General features: G+C 43.7%; 6 protein-coding genes across 13 annotated transcripts in view; 4 read left to right on the forward strand and 2 right to left on the reverse strand.

The window, feature by feature from the left end:
- The first annotated feature begins 8 nt into the window (after positions 1-8).
- Positions 9-610, forward strand: LOC108087275 (putative OPA3-like protein CG13603). 2 transcript variants are annotated; one of them, XM_017184580.2, is made up of 3 exons: positions 9-150; positions 200-368; positions 421-610. In XM_017184580.2, the coding sequence occupies exons 1-3, from the start codon at positions 9-11 to the stop codon at positions 608-610; spliced, it is 501 nt and encodes a 166-aa protein (XP_017040069.1). The 2 variants fall into 2 exon arrangements, with proteins under 2 accessions (XP_017040069.1, XP_017040070.1); XM_017184581.2 differs by having other exon boundaries at positions 425-519.
- LOC108087278 (putative OPA3-like protein CG43998) lies at positions 548-1,294 on the forward strand. Its single transcript, XM_017184587.2, has 2 exons — positions 548-979; positions 1,039-1,294. The coding sequence occupies exons 1-2, from the start codon at positions 669-671 to the stop codon at positions 1,187-1,189; spliced, it is 462 nt and encodes a 153-aa protein (XP_017040076.1). The 5' UTR covers positions 548-668; the 3' UTR covers positions 1,190-1,294.
- A 121-nt stretch (positions 1,295-1,415) lies between these two features.
- On the forward strand, positions 1,416-2,694 carry LOC108087328 (putative OPA3-like protein CG13603). The gene is made up of 4 exons (XM_017184659.1): positions 1,416-1,639; positions 1,695-1,863; positions 1,920-2,062; positions 2,122-2,694. Exons 1-4 carry the CDS (start codon positions 1,498-1,500, stop codon positions 2,430-2,432), a joined length of 765 nt encoding a protein of 254 aa, XP_017040148.1. The 5' UTR covers positions 1,416-1,497; the 3' UTR covers positions 2,433-2,694.
- Positions 2,629-4,674, reverse strand: LOC108087327 (nucleoporin Ndc1). Its single transcript, XM_017184658.1, has 2 exons — positions 4,132-4,674; positions 2,629-4,064 (listed from the first exon to the last, which is right to left on the reverse strand). The coding sequence occupies exons 1-2, from the start codon at positions 4,527-4,529 to the stop codon at positions 2,726-2,728; spliced, it is 1,737 nt and encodes a 578-aa protein (XP_017040147.1). The 5' UTR covers positions 4,530-4,674; the 3' UTR covers positions 2,629-2,725.
- A 158-nt stretch (positions 4,675-4,832) lies between these two features.
- Positions 4,833-5,710, reverse strand: LOC108087102 (elongation of very long chain fatty acids protein F). The gene is made up of 2 exons (XM_017184284.1): positions 5,460-5,710; positions 4,833-5,410 (listed from the first exon to the last, which is right to left on the reverse strand). Exons 1-2 carry the CDS (start codon positions 5,673-5,675, stop codon positions 4,865-4,867), a joined length of 762 nt encoding a protein of 253 aa, XP_017039773.1. The 5' UTR covers positions 5,676-5,710; the 3' UTR covers positions 4,833-4,864.
- Positions 5,711-5,935: 225 nt separating this feature from the next.
- Positions 5,936-21,241, forward strand: part of LOC108087212 (chromatin modification-related protein eaf-1) — a 31,213-nt gene continuing 15,907 nt past the window's right edge. For 3 of the 7 annotated variants that reach the window (XM_017184484.2, XM_017184485.2, XM_017184486.2), the window contains exons 1-3: positions 6,278-7,433; positions 8,045-8,777; positions 15,861-15,984. In XM_017184484.2, the coding sequence (XP_017039973.1) occupies positions 8,089-8,777; positions 15,861-15,984 (813 nt within the window). In that variant the 5' untranslated portion in view covers positions 6,278-7,433; positions 8,045-8,088. Of the gene's footprint in view, positions 6,062-6,276; positions 7,434-8,044; positions 8,778-15,860; positions 15,985-21,241 lie in introns of those variants that run through there. The other 4 variants (XM_017184480.2, XM_017184483.2, XM_017184481.2 and 1 more) reach the window with 3 other exon arrangements.

Genomic DNA, 21,241 nt, shown 5'->3' on the forward strand with positions numbered 1-21,241 from the left:
ATTGCACAATGGTTGTGGGCGCCTTCCCACTGGGCAAACTCGCATTGTTAGCTATTAAGCACATTAGTAAGCCCATTGGTAATCTAATCAAGCGAACGGCTAAAAAGAATCCGAAATTTAAAGAGCTGGTTGTTTCGCCACCAGCAAGATGTAAGTAAACTGATTCAGGTATTAAGTGATAAAGCAGTTTTCCCTTCAGTGTATCATGTAATTGATGTGCGATCGAAGATGTGGATGCTCGGACTGGGGCAACCTCGTATTATTCCCCCTTTAAATGATACAATGACAATTCAAATGGGCGGCGATATTCTTGGGGAAATGGTAATTTTTATAATTGGAGCTGCATTAATAATAGGAGAATACAAAAGGTTTGTGCATAAACGTTTTGAATCGAGCTTAAATTTTTAACTTTATTTTCAGGCAGTCAAGAAATGATAAAATGAAGCACGAAAGACACAGAATGCATCGGGAGCAACTCGAAAATAGAATTGTTGACCTAACCAGTAAGATCGCCAGCCAAGCAAAAGAAATAAATCACCTGAAGACAATGGTCGGTTTTAAAAGAAATCATCATGGATATAGCGATGCAAGCGAACTTGAGTGTAACTGAACAGGCTTTGAAAACCAAGTCGGCTCTTATTTCGTGAAAAAATTTAAAGTTGCAGACCATGGTGATCGGAAGCTTCCCAGTGGGAAAAATATTCATGTTTGGCGTGAAACGGGCCAGCAAACCATTTGGTGATCTTTTAATGTGGGTGGGCAAGCACCATCCATTTATCCGGCAATACGTTATCCAGCCGCCAGCCCAGCTTTATAACAACTTTGAGGTCCGTGCAAAAATGCGGATCCTGCGATTGAAGCAGCCCAAGCGGATTCCACGTCTCTCACCTCCAATCGCCACCAGATTGGGCGCCGATATGCTGAGTGAGGCCATCGTGTTTGGCATTGGTCTGGGTCTCATTTACTACGAGGTTTCTAAGTATGAGTCTAGTAGTGAAATTCAAAAATCTCTGGCACCAACTCAATTATTTTCCATAGAACATATAAAAAGAATCAACAGAAAAATCAGCAGGTAGAGGAAGAGTTCAGAAAAATGGATGAAAGCGTGGATCGCATTAGCGCAGATATAGATCGGCACCAAAAGGACATCAAGTGGATTAAGGCAGCTCTTAATGACTTCGATACATAATGGCAGTTTTACTTTTTGAAGAATTTTTGTTTGTGGTAATTTCAAAAAAATTTTTTTAGTGTTCTTAGTTTTATAACCAAAATAAACTTAAACGTATTATTTTAAGTTTATATTTTTTGGGTATGATGGTTATTTACTCAAATATGTTGAAGCGTTAAATGGTAGATTTTGACGGTTATAAAGAATCTTTCGATTTGCCATCTCTAAAAGAGCGACTATCGTGCACCACACACGCCGCTATATTGTACACATCTCTAATTTTGCATGAATATTTTGTAATAGTTATTAGTAAAAACTAAACTAAAACAATGGTTATTGGCGTCTTCCCGGCGGCCAAGCTCGGCGTCTTGGCCATTAAGCAGATTAGCAAGCCGATTGCAAATGTGATAAAGTCGAACGCCAAGTCTAGTCCTTTTTTCAGGAAGTATATCTGCATGCCACCGGCGCAATGTGAGTAAATCCGATATGATTAGATCAGATTATGTCTGAAGTCCCACTCTTTCAGTCTACAATTGGGTGGAGGTCAAGACCAAGATGTGGGCGTTGAACATGGGAGGACGGGTGAATGTTCCTCCGTTGAACGAGGCGATGGCTATTGAGTTGGGTGCCAATCTGCTGGGCGAGTTCATAATTTTTTCGATCGGAGCCGGTCTGCTGATCTTCGAGTACTCACGGTTAGTTTTGGAATTTATTAAATAAACCAGAACATAAATAATTTTTTTTATTACAGTCAAACCATTAAGGAGAACAAGAAGAACGAAATGGCGCAAGCTGAGAAAATGGAGCTCACAAACACTCTGACGGAGATGAGTTTCCGCTTGGAGCGACAGGATGCTCAGATCCGCGAAATGACCCGAGTGCTGGCTGATCTAGGTTTCATTCCCTTTAAACCTTAACAATGAATGAGATGATAAGACGATAATACTTTCCAGATTCGCGTAACATCTTCCGCTGGCACAAGGAGCCTATTCAAGAGTACGTGCCCTTCGATCCCAACACGCCGGATCAGAGCGCCAATTCTAGGAACCCCAAAACTGTGGATAGCTTATATGATCCGCTTGGCGGAATGGCGTTCCGCGCCCTGCACTTCCTGGACACGCAAATCTTCATAGATGGTCGCGACCGGAAGGGCAAAGAGGCACTTAGGCATCTAGATGAGGTTGCCGAGCAACTAGAGCAATCTTTGGCTGAAGCAGCCACCGTCACTGTCGCCAGCCCACTGCCAACGAAAGCAGAGCTTTGACCCAATCGCCGGCTGGAGCAGGATGTGGCGCTGCTCATGATGGCAGTGGCTATGGAGGAACAGTGAGGCTGCCCGCTTGTACACATTCACCCTGCAGACCATTCATCAGTGCTAGTTATGATCAAATCGCGTGTTACCATTTCGTACTTTAAGTATAAAACGTCAATAGTTTTATATAACTATTGTACGTTTGTAGTTATATATTTATTAATTTTTATTGTTACCGCAGACAACAAACTAAGAAGATATGAAAAACAGTGTACAAGATGATTGTTTCTAGTGATGGATGGGCTCTATTCGTGGCAGACAAGGGCTTGCAGTTGGCGGAGCTCCTCTCCGGGCGGCAACAAATCGGCGAGATATTCACTGAAGGAGTTGCAGATCGCGTACAAACTGCGGCGAACAGCGCATCGCAGAACATTAAAGCTGGAACTGGATGCTTTAAGGTTGCCGGACACGCTGCTTAGCTTTTCTAGTTCGTTGCGGAGCTTGTTTATCGCCTTGATGATGGATGGTAGATCGTTCTGCACCACTCCGTATGGATCTTCTTTCAGAGAGGCTACGCAAATTTGCGACAGAGCCTGCGTTAAGTAAACCACGGGCAGGGAGTTGGCCAACAGGAACGTGGTTTTGGCGCCTTCGGGTTCCTTGAAAAAGTACACAATTCCGGGTACTCGCTGAACCAATCGCTGCAGGGCCTGTTCCAATTGCGTGGAGACGCGTTCACACCAATTGGGCACATGGCGAATTCCGTCCGCTGGTCGATCCACTGCATCTTCTCGCCTTGGCGACACAATAGGTCGAATGCCGTGCATTTGGTTGTACTGTCGCAGCAGCATTTTCTCTGCCATCAAGCTGGTGGAGATAGTTTCGCTAATCTTCGGCATTGGTAAGCTCTGAGCACCCTTGAGCACACTGATCTTCTGCATGGACTCGGTTAGTTCTTCGGTGAAACTGCCCAGAATACTCAAGCACTGATCGCAGAGGGAACGCCAGTTTGCTGGCCGATTGCCCGGCTCCGTAAGCTGAAATATCTCCGCCCGCTGTGGAGAATCCTTTCGCAACGCCAACTTGTAGAAATAATGAGCAGCCAGGCACTGAACAACAAAGACGTTGAAGACCCCGAGTCCCGCGACCATGGTCACTTCCTGTTCATGAGCAAAGGCCGCTCGCTGCTTGGTTATCACCAGAGGCAGATCCTCGGAAAGAAGCATGCCGTAGAAGCATCGCATCAGGTGCATATTACTTAGTATCTGGGCAGTTAGCAAATATCCGTAAAAGAGCAGACGGACATTGGTGGCAACACCCAAGAACCCTTCCAGTCGCTCGTCGAAATCCACAGAGAGTATGTGGCTAAGTTTGTGACACAAAAGAGGTCCAAAGAGCCAGAAGGCAGCAGTGTAGAAGATGGTGGGAAGCAGGGATCTGACCAGAGATCGAGCCAAACTGGCGTAAAGTAGTTCACGCAACTTTTCTCTCCGGGATTGCTCTACAATGGGAAATTCAATCGAGACCTCCTGGCGCATGTGGACGGAGACAAAGTAGTAGCAGCCAGCTGCAACGCCCATGCCCAGCAAGTAGACATGATAGGCACTAATGCAATTCTGGCCATAGCACTTGTAACGCAGATACCTGTGGGTAAGCAGATAATTTATAGCCAAACGGTGTTCAAAACTAGTCATATTTTAGGGCCTCTTACTGATAGTCCGTGTGCAGATAGCCTGTGTAGAGCCAGGCGGTGAGAAATCCGACAAGGAGGTGGGCGCCCAGGAAAAGCAGCTTGCGCGGACCGTAGTGCAGGAGCCATCGGTATCGGGTGGGGCAGTAGGGACGCTCTGAAAGGTGCTGCTGGCACAGGGACACGCCGTAAAGTACCACGGACGCGACCAGCGGAATGCTGGCGAACCAGGTGTACAAGCTGGCCACCAGACGCAGTGTTCCCGTCACCCAGGAGAGCGGATGCAGCAACTGGAAGTTCACCGAGAGCAGGAAGACAGTCAGCAGCAGGAATTGTATGGCCACGCTGAGAAGCACTGCGCGAAGACAACGGCCGAGCAGCAGAAGTTTACAGGCGTTGCTAGAGGAACTGGCGGACATGTTTGCTATCAGTGATGACGATCGGTCTTTGCTAACGCTTTGTTGAGCTTTATAAGCGTTTTTATTCAAATTTCGCGAACTATTGCAACATTTGCCAATAGCCGGCAACGCGCGCGATTTGTTGCACTTGCTGAGTGTGGCTGTCTCCCAAAACTAGAGATGGAAGTTATTCGATACCGTAAAAGATTTGAAAAAAACTATTTAGTGAGTAACCCTCATGCCCTTTTGAACTGAAAACGTTATTATTTAAAATCTATTTGTAAGATGCACATCAGTATATTTTAATTAAAGTACACGTTTTGATAACTATATGGGAATTCGACGTTTTTAATCACTTAAATCTCTTTTTCCTTAGGTTTCATATAGCATTGAAAGTAGAAATTGGCAAACATTATGAACATGATTGCCGTGGAAAAACTGACCAGAAAGAGTATGCCCTGGGAGGCCTTACAATCCCGCTGCATGGCGGTAAAGGCGCAATGGCCAAACATCAGGACAAACTGCGCCATTTGCATAATTGTCAAGTACCGCTTCCATTTTACGGTTTTTCCCTCAATCGCAGAATAGTAGTAGCCATACATAAACACGTGCACGACGACGTTGAAGGAGCACAGGAAGAAAAGGTGACCTCCGTAGCCCTGGAACCGGATTATCAGGTATCCTGCAGAGGGCATCAACACGTGGTGAAATACATGGAGGAACGTTATTTGCATGAACTTCTTGCGCAGCACACAGAAAACCGTGTCCAGCAGATCGACGATCTTGTTTATGTAGTAAGCGTAGCTGATGCAGCGCTCCCAGTTCTTCAACGGATGATCCTGCGGCAAGACAGTCATGCATCGAAAGTCGTATGGCCGGAACACGAACAAGAAGTATACGCCCTAAATAAAAATGTCTTTGAATTGTTGTTTTACGCGAATAAGAACTTACGGGCAAAAGCATCATGATATTATAGCAAATTTGAAATATGTTGTAGCATTTAAGCGCACCACGCAAGTTGTATGGTTCGCGGTATTCCATAAATTTTCGGCCGGCCTTAAAAACAACTAACAGATAGCCGGCAATGATTATGACGATGGGACCCGGTCCACTGGCCAACGGCAGTTGTTTAGAATCGGCATAGGGCGTTCCAAATATTTCAAACATTTTAAATGCCAGTGGATTTTTGCATACTCTATTGACAGCCAAACAAATGAAAATGATTGATGTCGGGGCTTACAGCAAGCCAGTGTTGCCTTCTTGCTGTTTATGTTAAAAATTTGGTTTGTGTCTATGCTTATATGAATTAGGGACACTCCTGAGCTTATAGTGTAATAAACCGATATTTGAACATCGATAAAATCAAATAAACATCGCTTTCCCTTTGGCATTTTGCAACGTCCCTCCTTTGGTCACATCACAATTTGTTGTTGTCGCGGTCGGAAAAGTGCACGGAGTTACGCTGAGCGCCCGTCGATTTTCCGTTAAATACAGCATAAAAATTCCAAAACAAATGCGCGCAATCGCCTCCGCCGAAACTACAGCGTAATTGGGTGTGTAAAAGGGCCAATTGGCCACTATAAAAGTGAATTAAAGTCCGAATTCGGACAGTAAAAATTTTTCGTGTGCGCGTTTTGTCAATGAGAGTAAGAGAGCGAGTGGGCCATAGAGAGAAATCGAGCAAGCAAGTGAGAGAGGGCCATAATATTGCGTGAATCGAAGCGAGCGACACAAAATTGTTGTAATTAATTCATATTTAATTGGCATTTGGCGTAATCCGAGTCTGTGCATAATAAAGCCCAAAACGAAGTGCAGTTGTCAATAGAAAAGTGTGTGTGTTGTGTTTGTAGGGTAATGCGTATTGAGGTCACTTTGTACATATTATAGCAGCAGTAAACCGCAGCATAGGCACGCGTATTTCTCGAGTGCTTGGAGTGCTGTGCGATTGCCCAATACCCATACCATTGCACCAAGATAGCCACCAATATTCGTTTTCATCCCACTGCCCAAGGCAAACAGCTGCTCTCCGCTCCGCTAGTGTTGTTTTTGTTGCTTGCGTTGTTTGTGCGCTGATCGACGGAGCAGAACCGCAGGGCAGGTGGTGTATGGTGTCCACACAAACAAACAAACAAGCACGCATTAATTATACTACTTAAAAAACGGTCTGCAAATTGCGCTAAAGTAAAAACAAGGGACAAACTGAGAGAGAGATAAGCATAAAGAGAGAGTGGGTAAACTGTGGTGTGGGTGATGCCCTCCTCTTTCCCCTTCCACACCCACAACCTCCCCCTCTTGCTCTCCGCTTTGGTGTCTTCATGCTCCATTCACCTACTTTTACGCGCTCTGCGCTCTCTGCTCTCCACTCGCCACTGCTGACGTTCGTTTTCTGAATTCCAAATGAAGTCATGAGCAGATTGTGCACCGAAACAAAAAGCTATAAACAAAGTTTTTACAATCAGCTAGCCATTGCTACTAAGGACAGAATAGGGTTAAATATATTTGTTAAACCTTATACCTATGTTTGTATACTCTTTACTTCTTTGAGTTAAGATTGTCATACTTTTTAAAAGTCAATTGTTAATAGGAATAATGCTTGAGGATTTTACGTTAATTTTTTTAATCTTTTGGTTCGTCGTTTTCAAGGCCACGTTTTTGTGTCGGGAATTAAATTAGTAGCTAATTTTCCATTGTGTAAAAAGAAACAACACAACACGCAGCTAAATACGAAAGTCGTTGTCGCACTATTACAGCAAAAAGAAGCAGAGTGGCATACAAAATAATAATTCAGAAAAAAAGTGAAATTAAGTGTTTTAAAAAAAGAAACCATAAAAACATGAACATGACATGGCCGCGTCTCGTTTACACAATAACTCAAAATTAATTTAATATGCTGGCAAATGAGCAAAGCGAAAAGCACGCTAAAAGGTAAGCGGATAGCAGAATAAGGGGGCAAAACAGAAAAACAAGGCATAAATAACGAAAGGTGCGGCCTACGATTTGTCGTTTATACGATCGTCCAGTTAGCAGTGTCTATTTAAGTGCGAGTACGGGTTTACGGCCTTGTATTCGAGCTGGATGTGCGTGAGATGGCGAATAAACCAGATTTAGACCACTTCCATGTTCATTACACGCGCAGCGCATAAACGCTGATTGGGCTTTCAATTCTGCCTTTTTTTTGTAAGTGGTCAACTAGCAGGGTAAAACAAAGGCCGCAACGCAATGCCACTCGATTTAATCCCAGGTCTGAGTCAGCCGAAAAACCCACAGACAAAGCCCTCTGATTGTGTCATGCCCAGAAGATCCACAAATAAGGGCCAATAAGGGTTCAAATAGATTTCAAGTTTCAGAGATTGATTTGACTGAATCGATAATATTCAAGCTTTTTTAATAAATTTATTTTTCGAATAATAAAATAGGTTTGTTTCATTCTAGTCTTATCATGTTAAATTCAAAAATAAATACTAGATCATGAATATTAATTTCAATGTTATTCTTGGATGTGTGATTAATAAGGAATTCCGTTGAAATCTTTGCAGGCCCTGAATCGCTGAGGAGCTCTTAAAAGGCTGCTGTTATCGCCATGGCCGCCGCTTCTGCTGGCCAACAACAGCAGCAACATCAGCACCAGCACAAGTTGAACATTGCTGGGAGTGCTGAGACAGTGGCCAGCGAGATGCATCAACAGCAGCAGCAACATCAGCAGTTTTTCCAGCAGCAACAGACAAAGTTTGTATCGCGGGTCGTTACAAGTGCATCGATGCAACAGCAGCAGCAGCAGCAACATCAACTCCAGCAGCAACATACGCAACAGATATTACCAGCTGGCTTGGTAAATGGCAACAACAACAACAGCAACGGCGGCAACATGATGCAGGCAGCCAATCTGCATTTGCAGCAGCAACAACAACAACAGCAACAGCAGCAGCAGCAACAACGCGCAAGTCAGCAGCACATATTTGTGTGCCCCACAAGCAACCAGCAACTCCTGTTGCAACATCAACAGCGCCAGGAGCAAATGAAGTTGCCAATAAAGTCAACGGGAGCAATTGTTGCTGGTGCCGGGGCAACGCATTGCATGCCTTCGACAATTGCATCGCGTCAAATGAGTCAGAACAATCAGCTCTATGCCAAGAATGTTGCCAAAGCCAACAATGCCAGTAGCAATAGCAGTAGTAGTAATAGTAGCAACAGGAAAACAACCAGCTACAATGGAAATTTGGCCCCTGGCTGGCGTCGCTTAACCAACAACAATGAGGTGGCCTACATCAGGTGAGTTACATACCAAATACCAACGGGGGAACATCGGGGTTATGGTTACAGGATACCTCCTGGTTGAGCCCTCTCCGCGGCGAAAGCGCTTGTTGTCCGCTGCTCGGACATGACATTTACAGCACTTTGGGGCTAAAAGTCAATCTGGTTATTGTCTGCTGAACGCAAACGCATTCGAGAAGCCATAAAAATGTACAGCGATCCCCTTCGCAGTACAGGAAATGCCGCTGTCCGAGGAATCAGTGGCGGTGGTGGCAGCGGAGGGCAGTTGTTGTTTAGTGGGCGTCTGGGGGGTTGCCAGTAGTCGTGTCAGAAATGTTTTTGCAACCAGGCACCACCAGCAACAACAACAACAACAGCAATAGCAACAACTACAGCAACAACAAGCCCAACTAACAACCATCAACGAGTCGGGGGTAAATATTTACCTGGCATTATCTGCGAGTTATCATCAAGCACACATAATTACAAACTCAAATAAAATGTTTACTCAGATATGTTGAAAAGCATCGAGTATGTGGATATATCTGCCTGGCCCGAGGTACTTGTAATTGTTCTGGCTGTCCGATCGCCTCAGGGCCAAAAAAGGGGGACTCAGTCTTGGTCTCAGTGTTTCTTGATTTCTTTCGTGTATTTTTTTTTTTTTTTTTGGGCTTTGGGCAAACAGTTTGCGAGTTTGTGGCTGTTGTTGCCGATGTTGGGTAATTGTTGATTTTATAAGTGGCTGGCACTTCTGAGTGCTTGACTCGTCTCGTTGGGAATAGTTTACCTCCTCGCAGCTGTTGCCCCGGGCTCATTTGCACAAAAAAGGGTTGGCTGAGTTGGTGCTGCGGCACTGGGATAACTGCTTTTCGAGCCACTTGTGCAGATTATGGCTACGAAATACCTCCTTCGATTGGCACATTGAAAGCTTCCAGGGGGGCAAAGCTGTTGGTTTTTGAGATTTTCAAGCCAAGATCCTCATTATGACAGCAATCGTTATTATTGATTACTGGGCATTGGGCCTTAGAACTCGACTCACGTCGCCGAGTTAAGTTGCTGCAGCTTATCCGACGCAGTCCATTTACCGGCAATGTCACATTTCACTCAGCCAGTCACTCTACGGGCCATTACCCTTCCAGGACACACACTTTGAGGACACCGCTGGCTGTCCATGTCCACATCCACGTCGACGTCCTTCGCTTCACGACCCGCTGGTTAGATCCCCGTGCCCACTGGTATTTACTTGTGCCCTGGCGACGACATGACATCGTGTGTCAAGCGTTGTCATTGTCCACCAAAAGCAGGAAAAGCAGCAAATAGCAACAGCAATAGCAACAGCAACAGCAGCAGCTGCTGCTCATTTCCACGTTGCGTGTTGCTGCCGGGTTTTGTCGGGTTGCCGGTTGCTATTTGCTGTTTGCCCAAGCGGATGGTCGGTCGCCATGGCCCCTTGCAATTTTTCGAGTTGAGCATTCTTTTTCGTGTCTCGGCGAGCAAGATAACCCGTCGCTTTATGCCAGCGATGTTGTCAGAATTTGGGTGACAAAAATTGCAGAAATTCGCATAAGAAATATTTGTTAGAAGGGGGTCAACCAAAAGGGGTCAACCCTTCCGCAAACAAGGGTAGCTTAAAATAACAAACCTTTGATATTTATTCAAAAACTACGCCATTATGGAAATTAATTGAACCATGTCAGTTTTTAATGCATGCGTGTTTGGACATAATTATCAAAGGTTTATAATGATCTGTTAAGTTCAGATAATTTAAAAAATGTCATCGAAAAATACAAATTACCTTTAGTTACCTAATACATACGTTACAATAAAGGTTTTTTTCGCATGTATGAATGAATATCTGTTATCTTTTTAGTGGTGTTTAAGTGGGGGAGTATTCCAAGCTAATAAACTCTTCCAAGCACTTAATGACAATTTGCCAATCCCCCTTTTTTCAACCAGCCAAATCGACAGCTCTGGCAACATGAATACCGCTTTTTGTTTAGCTTCCGTCCTTGCCGCGTGTAGTTCGCTGGTTGGCTTCGTTTCGGCTATTTCTCGGAAAGAATGTTGCACAAATTGTGTACTAAATCAATAATTGTTGCGCAAGCATTTAAATCTTGCTGTTGCCCTGTTATTGCTGTTGTTGTTTGCTCAAGTGCTAAATGCTTTGGCGCAACGTGACATCAGAGCAGAGGGCGAAAAATAAAGACTGTGACCAGGTCAAAGTCGGCGAAGTGAGGGCAGAACGCCCACTGTGCGACAACGGGCGCATAAATCATAAATCCAAAACGGCAGCTGGAGATCGCCGATCGAATCGAGTGGTGAGGAGAGTGTAGTATAGAGTGTAGGAAACGAAAACGGGTCGCCGTCCAAGCGCCCCGCCAGCTTGTAAAGAATGCGGAATAGTTTCGCCAGCGTTTCGAGCAGTTTTCAATTTTCCTAACGTGTGTGCACCCTGCCACGAGGCCTGTTTTTCGTTTAGTTTCGTTTCGTTTCGTTTTTTTCCAGCCTTTTTCCTTCTACCTCGGGATGAACCTTTCAGCGGACGCGTAGGTTGCATCAGCAGTTGGTCCCACCTCTATTTGTCTAGGCCACCTTCGCTGCGCTGCGCTTCGCTCCATTGTCAGTCAGGCAGTCAGCCAGTCATTCAGCCAGAGTGGCAGACAGATAAAAACGACAAACGGACGGACAGACGAACGGACAAATGGATGGATGGACGGACAGGCCTTTGAAATGTGTTTATTTTACTCACATTTAGGCATTTGTTGCGAATCCGCCAGCTTAGCTCTGACTCTCCGATTCCCTGACTTGTTGACTTTGGTCAACGCCCACCTTGCGAATTTGTCGTTGCCGATATCGTGGGAAAACCTCGCCAAGTTTCGCCCCAAAAGCCTCGTTTGCGTCACGGGAGTTTGCGTTAATGGGAGTCCAAGTTGTGAATTAAAGTGAATTTTAAAATTTGAGGAGGACCAGGAAATCGTGCATGACTAATGACATAACGCAGGTCCATACTTAAGAATATTTAAAAAGTAATTAAATTGTACTTGGTCATGTTTATATCTCTGAAATAAAAAGTAAATAGTCATAACCTAATTTTGAAGACTTGATTATCTTAAATTCCCCCAAAGTCTAATGGTGATGTTTATGGTATTAATCCAATATTCTTAATAATTTCCATAACATCATCTAAATTTGCCTCAAGCATAAATCCAATCACATCATTAATCTGCTATTTGAGAGATCTTAATCTTTTTTAGAAATTCAATAGGCCACAATGATTTATTAATTAAATATTTGACAAGCAGTGTGTAATCGTATAACAAAGGAATATCACATCTTAAATTAGCAAACGACTGAGCAGAGTATAAAAAGCAAAAAAGAAAATGTTTTTAATATTAAAATTAATTTTTATCGTAGGATGCACACATAAAAATAACAAAAGGAAAACAAAAGGAACAATTCCCCTAAAACGTAAACCCATTTTTGTTTCATATTTTTTCTGCGTGGGCATGATTCATTTTGCGATTGGCCGCCTGCTCCTCGCTTTCCTTTCGCGTTGTCAAGGACATGACGGCACAAGGACAACGGCTTAGTCCCGGCCAGAAGGATAACCGACCGGACTGGCTGCCCAACTGCCTGCCTTCCTATCTGTCTGTCCGTGACTGTTGACTGTTTACTGGTGGAGGAGACTCCTCCTCGGGCGGTGGCCTCTGTCTGTCTGGCTTTGTGCGATAATTTTTTACAGTTTCATGCGCCACGACGCCGAGGCGCTGGCTTTGGCCCACTGCTGTTGCCACTGCCTTTGGGCCAAGTTGCTGTTGCTGTTGCTGTCGGTTTTGTTTGGGATTATTAATTTAGTAATAGGCTCAGTCTCTCCGCTGGAGGCCCCACGACCAAAACCCAATCGCAAATCCGAGTCTCAGCTGTCTGCACTCTCAACTCTTTTTCTTTTTATCCGCTCGAGGGTGCACTCAAGGTCACAGGGGCGTAAAACTTTTCCACCTTTTCACACACACACACACACCAGTCAGCAGTCAGAGTGGGTGGGGTAGGGTGTTGGAGTGTGGGGTTGAGGGCTTTAGGGTTTTAGCAAGACGATGCCTGTTGGCTTTGATGGTGATGGGAGATGGCTGATGGCTGATGGGCTGATGGGCGATGGCCACTCGACATCAACTCTTTGGCACTCGGCGTTTTGTGTGTAATTTATTAAATTATTTTAACTCGTTAGACCAACGCCTTTCATGTGGCCACAGAGCGGGAAACAGGGTGGCTGGGCAGGCAGTTCCTGCAGGCAGCACAGCCACTCACGTTATTAGCGCAGTTTGTGCAAATACCACAAAAAAAGAGTACAAGGTAAAGAAAAATTTAATGAGTTGCCGACTTCTTCGGTTGCTGCAGAGAGAATATAAAAAAGAGGATTTTTAGGTAAAGGATTGGATTTCATTTAAAGCTATTGCATTGGAAAAAAAATAAAATATTCCCACACAAATTTTTGCTGTTTTATAAAAAGTTCACCATAAATACTTCCTTAATAAAAAATAACTTTAAACAATACAAACTTCTATTAAGTTTGTTATTAAATTTTATTGGACCTATTTGTTCAGGAGTTCCACTATATTGTAAACCATTAAGCCAAATTGTTTGTTCCTTAAAGCAAAGCGCTGCGTCCACAAAATGAACGGCTTGAACTGGTCGGAAATGATTGCAATTACCTGTACCTAGGTCTTTTTAAATGGCTTTCGAAGCGCATTAACTTTTTGCTCTGTGCATGATTCCTGCTGCGTGTTTGCCAGCTCCTCGACTGCGGTGGCAAGTGATGGGCTCTTAAGCCTCTCGAAACGCCAGCTGCATACAAATTGAGCCATAAGCTTTTGGCGTTGATGATTCTCCGTCCTGTTCAATCGTTTCTCCCTCTCCCTCTTCCCCGCTCGCTCTCTCTCTCTCTTTCCATCAGTCGGTCTTTGTCTCTCTCTCGGAGTCCTTCGTGTTGTCTGGCAATCGACTTGCCATCGATTTTTCCAATCTCGAACGTGGCTCAGTCGCTCATAAAGCTCTCGGCCTCTTAAGTAGTTAAAAATAATTAATAAAACAAACCGAAACCAGTTTCCCTTTTTTCCCCCATTGACGATGGGATTGGGAGGCAGTTGGTCCTTGGCTGGTTAAGTTGGGATGAAATGAGTTGATGCGGAGCCATCTCCTGTTTGGCCAGTTAAAAGGGCCACTCAATTGACAATTCGCATACTCGTTTAACCCGTAACACGATTCTCGTTGCTGTTTCTGTGTTGCTGTTGCTGTTGTCCCTGTGTTGCTGCTGTTGATGTTGCTGTTGCTGTTGAATGTTGCTGTCGCTCAATTATATTGTTGTCTCTGCTGTTCTGTTCCCTCATCTACCAGCTCACAGTTCACAGCTCCTGTTGCTGTCGTCGTCGTCGTTTCATTTAATGCCCTTGCCGCTTTCACACTTCATGCATTATTCAGATTTCCCATACGGCCTGGAAACATCAACACGCAAAGAAAAGTTATGGAATTCTGATGGCTTTGGTCGTAAACAAAGATTAGGGATCGGAAGTGCCTCCTTTTGCTGGTTAATTACTTTTGCACAATGAAAACAAAACCATTTCATTTTTGCGAATAACTGACTTGAAGGCCGTATTTAAGGAGATCCTCTAGTTATGTTTTGTATGATTTTTTATGCAATTTGATTTGACTAGCAGGCTTCTTAAAAGTTTAGAAGAGCTCAGAAGTAATGGAACTGAGAAATATCTCATTTTTTATAGTTATCACTATTAAATAAAATCTTTATTCGCAGCTGTTGCTTTATTAGTTATTTGTGGTATGTACCAGTTCCAAATATATATGATAAGTATATGTGATATTTTTTCTGTGTGTGGACTTGGACAGAAGTCCAGGGTCAGAGGAAGTGAGGAGCTGCGACGAACTTTAGCCCTGGCATCAGTCTCTCGAGTGCGAGTGCGAGTGCAAGGGCTTCAGATTCGGATTCGACTTCAGTTTCAGATCCCAGCTACCGCTTTCCTTGGACGGCGTCATCATCAGCGCCCTTGATTCCTTCAACGTGCTCACACTTTACAATTAATAAGCAGCTCCGATTTTTTCCCCCTCTTGGCTTTTTGTGTTCTTTATTTTGCGTACGAGAAGGTTTTTTTATTATATACTCGTATTTATATCGAAGTAACCCCAGCTCATGGGACAACACAACACATTTATGTCGGCAGATTTGCGGTCATGCGTGGCCTGATTTTAGGGAAGGGCGGCGGTGTGCGAGTTTTTAAAGGGTTAACTTGAGTTGGAAAGGGAAAACCGCCGCCAGTTTTATTCTGCAAGGGGCTTGGCATTATTAAAACTGGATTCTCTCGGTTTTTTCATGTTTTTTATATATTTTTTTGTTCCTTTTTTAGGCATTAAGTGACCGAAATTTAAATCAATTTTTTGCCTTTTCATAATTTTATTTTATGGCACATAGGCGCGTTTTTTGGTTCGCTAAATATGTGCATATGTATGAGATTGCCTTTGTTCTCGCAGATGTTGAGTTTCCCCAAGAATCGCCTTTGTCGCGTATCTGTTGCGCATTTCCTCGAGACATATCACCCTGGAATTCCAGTCGCAGAATCAGAATTCCTCGAGGAATGCCACTGTATCATTACGCAATTTCCGAAAAGGGTCGCAAATAACTATATAACGCAAAAGGCAAAGGGGAAACCAGTTTGAATTATGCGCAGATCGACGCGTACTTATTCGCGGTACGATCAGTTCTGATTGTGATTAATTTATATGCGAGTCGTTTTACATTGTCATGTTAATGCCCATTATGCTAATGAGTTGTTAATCAAGCCCTCGCTTCGCCCATTATCCATTGGCCTCCGTAGTCACTTAACTGCGGCTAATTGCCCCTTTGGATATGCGGATAGTGGTCTATAGTGGATGGCTAGTGGGTGGCTGAATGCTCGGAATACTCGCCTTGGTTAATTGCATAATCTACATAAAACAAATTGTGCGTTTAGCTGTTGAGCGACGGCATGATTGCCCCTACTTAATTAATCTCTGCCAGCCACTAATGCATTTATCTTTTCACACCCCCTTTTCCAGCCCCTCGGGAAAAACGCTGCGCACGCAGTTCCAGATCAAGGACTATCTGCTCTCACAGGGTACCTGCAAGTGCGGCCTGCCGTGTCCGCTGCGCCCCGAATACCTATTCGACTTCAATGCCCAGGTGAGTCTGGTTAAATAACATAAACTCTGCGATAATTGTGATAAGTAATGAGTCAACATAACAACCTCCGAAGCTAATCGCTTCTGGCATAACAAACAAAGCATCATCATTAAACACTCTGGCGCAAATCAGCAGCAAATTATATATGTTTGTTATTAGACTTCGATTTCGAAGATTTAAAACAGAAGATTTACAAACTGACAGACAAAATATAGGTTTCAAGAAAAAACCTAATTATGACGTCTCCAAATTATATATATATTATATTTATTCAAGCGAAAGGGTTTTTCATCATTTGATTAACTTTTAATTATTCCAGATTCAAGTGTTTTGCTTACCAGATAAGCCTTTAGAAATTTGATAGACCCATGGCTAAGTGATTTTAATACCCCTGTTAAGATATCAAATTCCATTCGATGTTCTAAGCCCACAGTTTTTGGTTCGTGTCACGCCGACATCGCCGGAAAGCGAAGCCTGGACTTGTTTGTCTCATAATTGGCTGTAAATACCGAGCCATGAATGAGCCGATTTAGCGAAAAGGGGGAAGCCAACGCCAAAGCTATGGCTGTAGCTATATCTATACCTATACTAAATCTAATTGAATGTGCTGCAAGCTAACTAGCCGACGAAAGCGGGGAAAGGGGGAAAATTGTGGATCGACGAGGACTGTCGACTTTCACTGAGCTTTACTCGACTGCAATGTAACTGCTGCTGTTGTTGTTGTTGATTTTGCTGCTGCTTCGCCCCCTTCTATAACCTCCCCATATCGCTGGGGCTTCCAGATTAACGCAAAATATTTGTAAAACCAGTTTGACAACAAATCGACTGTGACGACGACGACGTCGACTGCATAATCACGGAGCCAACTGAGAGCCATTCGAGCCGATTCCATTCGATTCGATTCGATTCAAAGCGAATCCCCATGACCATCTGCCGCTTTTGCTCTGGAGCAGCTCCAATTTGTATATATCTACCATCTATATGTTTTATTCGGGGGCTGCACAGAGTGCGAGTGCGAGTGCGGTGCAGTGAAAATCGCAGTGAAATCGCCTGCAATGAGATTAATTTTCAACAACGAAAAACTGTTAACGGTAAATCACGCCCAGACCTCGACTTCTGTTGCCTCTTTTTCCCCCCCCTTCCCCTTCTTTCCCCTCTTGTCTTGTCTTCACTGTCTTGGTTTTGGTCTTTGGTCTTCGGTCTTGGTCTCGGTCTCCTTATTATTATTATTTTTTGGTCCGCTCCCCGGCATTGTTGTTCTTGCAGGTCTTATTGGCTTCTGTCTCGCCTTTCAGCATTTGTCCGTTGTCTCCGACTCGGAGTTCGACCCTGATTCATTCCCTGCTCCCTGCTCCTCCCCCTTCTTGAGGTCATTAATTTGAGTTTATGGTTTCCCTTCGGTTTTTTGCGTGACGTTGATGCCGTCAAGCGCCAACGCCAACGCCCGACCAACGTACCGAGCTGGAACCCCTGCCCCTCCCCTTTCCCCCGTTTTGGGTCATCATTCCACCCGCGCACATTCAATGTCCTTTTAATATGCCCCGACAAACTTTGAGCGGTGCACGGAGGGAAAAAGGTGATCTGGTTTCAAAGGGGGATTTATTTAGATGTATTTTTACACAACAATTAAAAATACAAAAAGAAAAGCTCATGATAAGTAGTGTTTATTGCTCATAAAGTTATTTATTTATATCTCTTTTTTTTATGAGGTAAAAACTAGTTGCTTTTTAGTTCATCACTGCAAATAATCTATATATGTAAAAAGCTTTGCATTTTCTAGGTTTGCATATTAAAATTACGTTATTTTCGTTCTTGCCTAGTTTAAGTGACCCATAAATTGTTGAAGTGCCAATTTCAGGTCTTTTCTGTTTGTTCTATTTTTGATTTCTGCTGAACCATAGCCAAGAATGCGCAAGGTTCTGTGAAATTGACAGACATGTTAGCTAATTAAATTATTATTTAATTTATTCTATACCAGCACGTTTATAAACTGTCATGCTAATATTTTCTGTTCATTATTTATGTTTGATTTATTTGATTAGCTACTTTTTCCCCCCAGTTAGTCGGCAATTTAATTGCTAAAATTCATTTTCAGTGCACACACACGCATTTTAAGTTGAACGTCTGAACCCGCCAGCGTTGATTGTCGTCTTTTGTTGCTGCTGCTGCTGCTGATGCTCCAGCTGCTCCGTCAATCGATATTTCGGTGCAATGCACTTATAACTTAGCTCATCCCTCCTCCTGCTTCTGTTCCTGCTCCTGCTCCTGCTCCTGCTCCGCCCTCTTTGGCACGCCCACTTGGCTGTGCATCGTTTAACTCCCACCACGAGGAGCTCCTCTCCACAATCCGCACTCCGCACAGCTTCCATTCCAGAGTGCTAAGCTGAGCTGCGTATTATCAAAAGGCAACCGCAATTTGTTTACTAAACACTTCATTGTGCCACCGATATTCCCCTGCCTCTTTTCCTCTTTCACCTCGCAGTCTTTCTCTTGGCCATTCCCCACATTCCCTGACCACAAATCGTTGACTATGCGTGTGTGTGTGTGCTCTCTGTTTGGCCATTACTTTTTGGCATGTGGGGATATGGTATCGGCGGGGATTATTTTGTGGCAACTGTTTTGGATTTCTTTATTTGTGTGCGGCGTCTTGTCTGCGACGCGCTTGGCACATTCAACTCGACCATCGCGTTTCGTTTCGGCCATGATTGATGGGCCAGCATGATGAAGTCTACGTTCGCTGATTTGTTTTGATTACGGCCATTTTATGCTGTCGCCTTAACTGATTTTTCTTTCTTTTTGGCCCGCGATCATCGAGCTTCGAGGTGTGGTAGGTTAGGGATTTCTTTCGGTTTCTTGTTTGTCTTTCTCTGACTTGGCCTCTTCCCCCTTTTTTTCAAGCCAACGCCGGGTTTCGGTGAAAGTCTTGGCCAGAGCTAGACAAAGCGGCTGTCAGTCAATGGAGTTGGATTGAACATGGCCATCGTATCGCCTGACAGCCGCAACTTGTCATGCGCTCGAGGTTGGGCCTGCAAATTATGATGTCGTCTTGGTATATTCGTGAAATAGTAGTAACCAAAGTGCGGGGAAAACGTGAAGAGGGGAGAGGGAGGGGAACAGCCGACAAACTTTGAGTGTTTTAGTGGCTGCGATTGGAAAGTTGGAGCTGGAAAATAATGCTAAGTGGAGCAGAGAAGCTGACGGACGGACGGACTGACGGCAGACAATTGCAGTTGCAGACATAACTAGTTTTGAGTACAGCTAGAAGAGATTGCCCAAGACTTTGAGACACTCGCAAAAAATAAGGCTAAAATATTATTTAACAATAAAAAACTGATAGAAAGCGAACAATTCTTAGCAGCAAAGAAAGTTTTAAGAAATAAATATAGTTATACAAATTGTAAATGAATGACATGTCATGTATTATCAGAAATACATGTTGGTTTTTCAGATTCAAAAGCTCTCAATACAATTTTAAATAACAAAAGAGACCTTTCAGTGCATTTTCACGTCTGAATGGCAGGCTAAATTCCAGAAACCCGATACCCTCGAATGGTCAGGGAAAGAAGAAAAGAAATGCTTTCGAGGGAAACAAATGCAATCGGATTAGGCCTGACTGCCGTACTGATTGATGTATAATTTATGTACATAATGGGCACGCAGACAACACGGCGTATACGTTATATGGATTGCGTATACGCCGTGTGGTTAATTAGACATACGCACCGTTCGAAATACATGGTAATTACATCGCATTTGGCATTTGGCTGCGGCTCTTTAATTATCCCATATCCCATATATAAAGGCATGCACATATTTCTCCATAACCGCAGTCCATGACTCAGATTTCGGTTTATGGCCTTTTAATGGGTGGCGTTCAGTGGGCGGGCGAAAAACGGTGAGGCTAAATAACCATGACGCAGGCGGACTAAGCGAACGCTTTGTTGTCTGTCGACTGAGCGGTTCGCAGCCAGTCAGTCAGCTGCAATTGTCGATAATTAAACAATTATTTACAATTGAAATTCTCAATTGCAAAGTGCAAATGAAAAACCGAAAACAAAGCAAAATCGATTGACTCGATTCATACGTAGACCTCTGGCTATTTTTCTTTTTTTTTCGACAAGTGCGAGACAATTGAAATTGATTTTCCACAAGGCGTCCCCAATGGATTTCTATTTCGAGAGCATTGCACGCAGCTTTTTCAAAGCTGAGGGAAAACTGAAGGGGCAAGGGCAGGTTGTCCCAGGCAAACAAATAAAACTTTGGCCCCAGTTCGTTTTCCATTCACTCGCATGCAGCAAAAGCAAAATCGAAACAAAAAATCTGAGGCTAAAGCAGCGCCAACAAGGCAAACAAACAAACTTGAGAAGGTCAGCGCCGAACGATGTCAGCTGCGAACGCCAACGGCAACGTTGTTTCAAAATTTACAGCTTACAATAAAAATAAAAGCCATATTAATTGTTGTTGTCGTTGTTGCTGCTGCTGCTGTTTGCGATACACAAAACACACGCACCCAGAATGTCAGAGGCGCATGCATTAAATATTCCGTTCAGGGGCTCTCCAAAACAAATCTTGATTGACCTTTTCGTGATTGATACTTTTGAAGTCAGAAGGGGCAGGCCTTTTGCATGTTAAGGCTACATCCTAAAATGTTCACTATTCATTGTTAGTATTTACTAAAGTACTGTTCATTGGCTTATATTAACTTAATATTTATTATTGTTTGCAATCAGCTGTCAAGAACTTCACAATATTATTTTTTATTCTTTTTGTTTTACTTGTTTTAAAATAAAGTAACTTAAAACTGAGAGGGCTTTTGAATTCTAAGGTCATCTTAAATTCTTGAGCGCTGCATAAAACCACTCTTCCGACTATTTGATTGGTGCTTTTAAATTGGGTCTAAAGAAGTTCCCTCTTCCGGCCCAGTTCCTTTCAATTTCCTCTTTAATTATTCCGAAGATTACAAGAAGTTGTTGCCCCAAAATGCCTACTTAACCCAGCCCCTGAATCCACACGAATGCCTGGGAATGACTTGTGGCGCGATTACGCCCAGCTGACTCGAGCTGAATGTGCGTGAAGGTTGCTTGCCAATCAGCGGCAATCCGCGGCAGCAAGCTGGGAGCTCCGTGCTGGCTGCTTGTACATACATACTTAAACTATACTATATTGCCGTATCGCGGTGTCAGGGCCAGAAAGAAAAAAAAAGGGAATAATAAAAACGAAAGTGAACCGCGGACGTCGGTTATCGCTGGGCATTGTT

The sequence above is a fragment of the Drosophila ficusphila genome, unplaced genomic scaffold, assembly GCF_018152265.1.
Source record: "Drosophila ficusphila isolate 14025-0441.05 unplaced genomic scaffold, ASM1815226v1 contig_791, whole genome shotgun sequence".
Taxonomy (NCBI): domain Eukaryota; kingdom Metazoa; phylum Arthropoda; class Insecta; order Diptera; family Drosophilidae; genus Drosophila; species Drosophila ficusphila.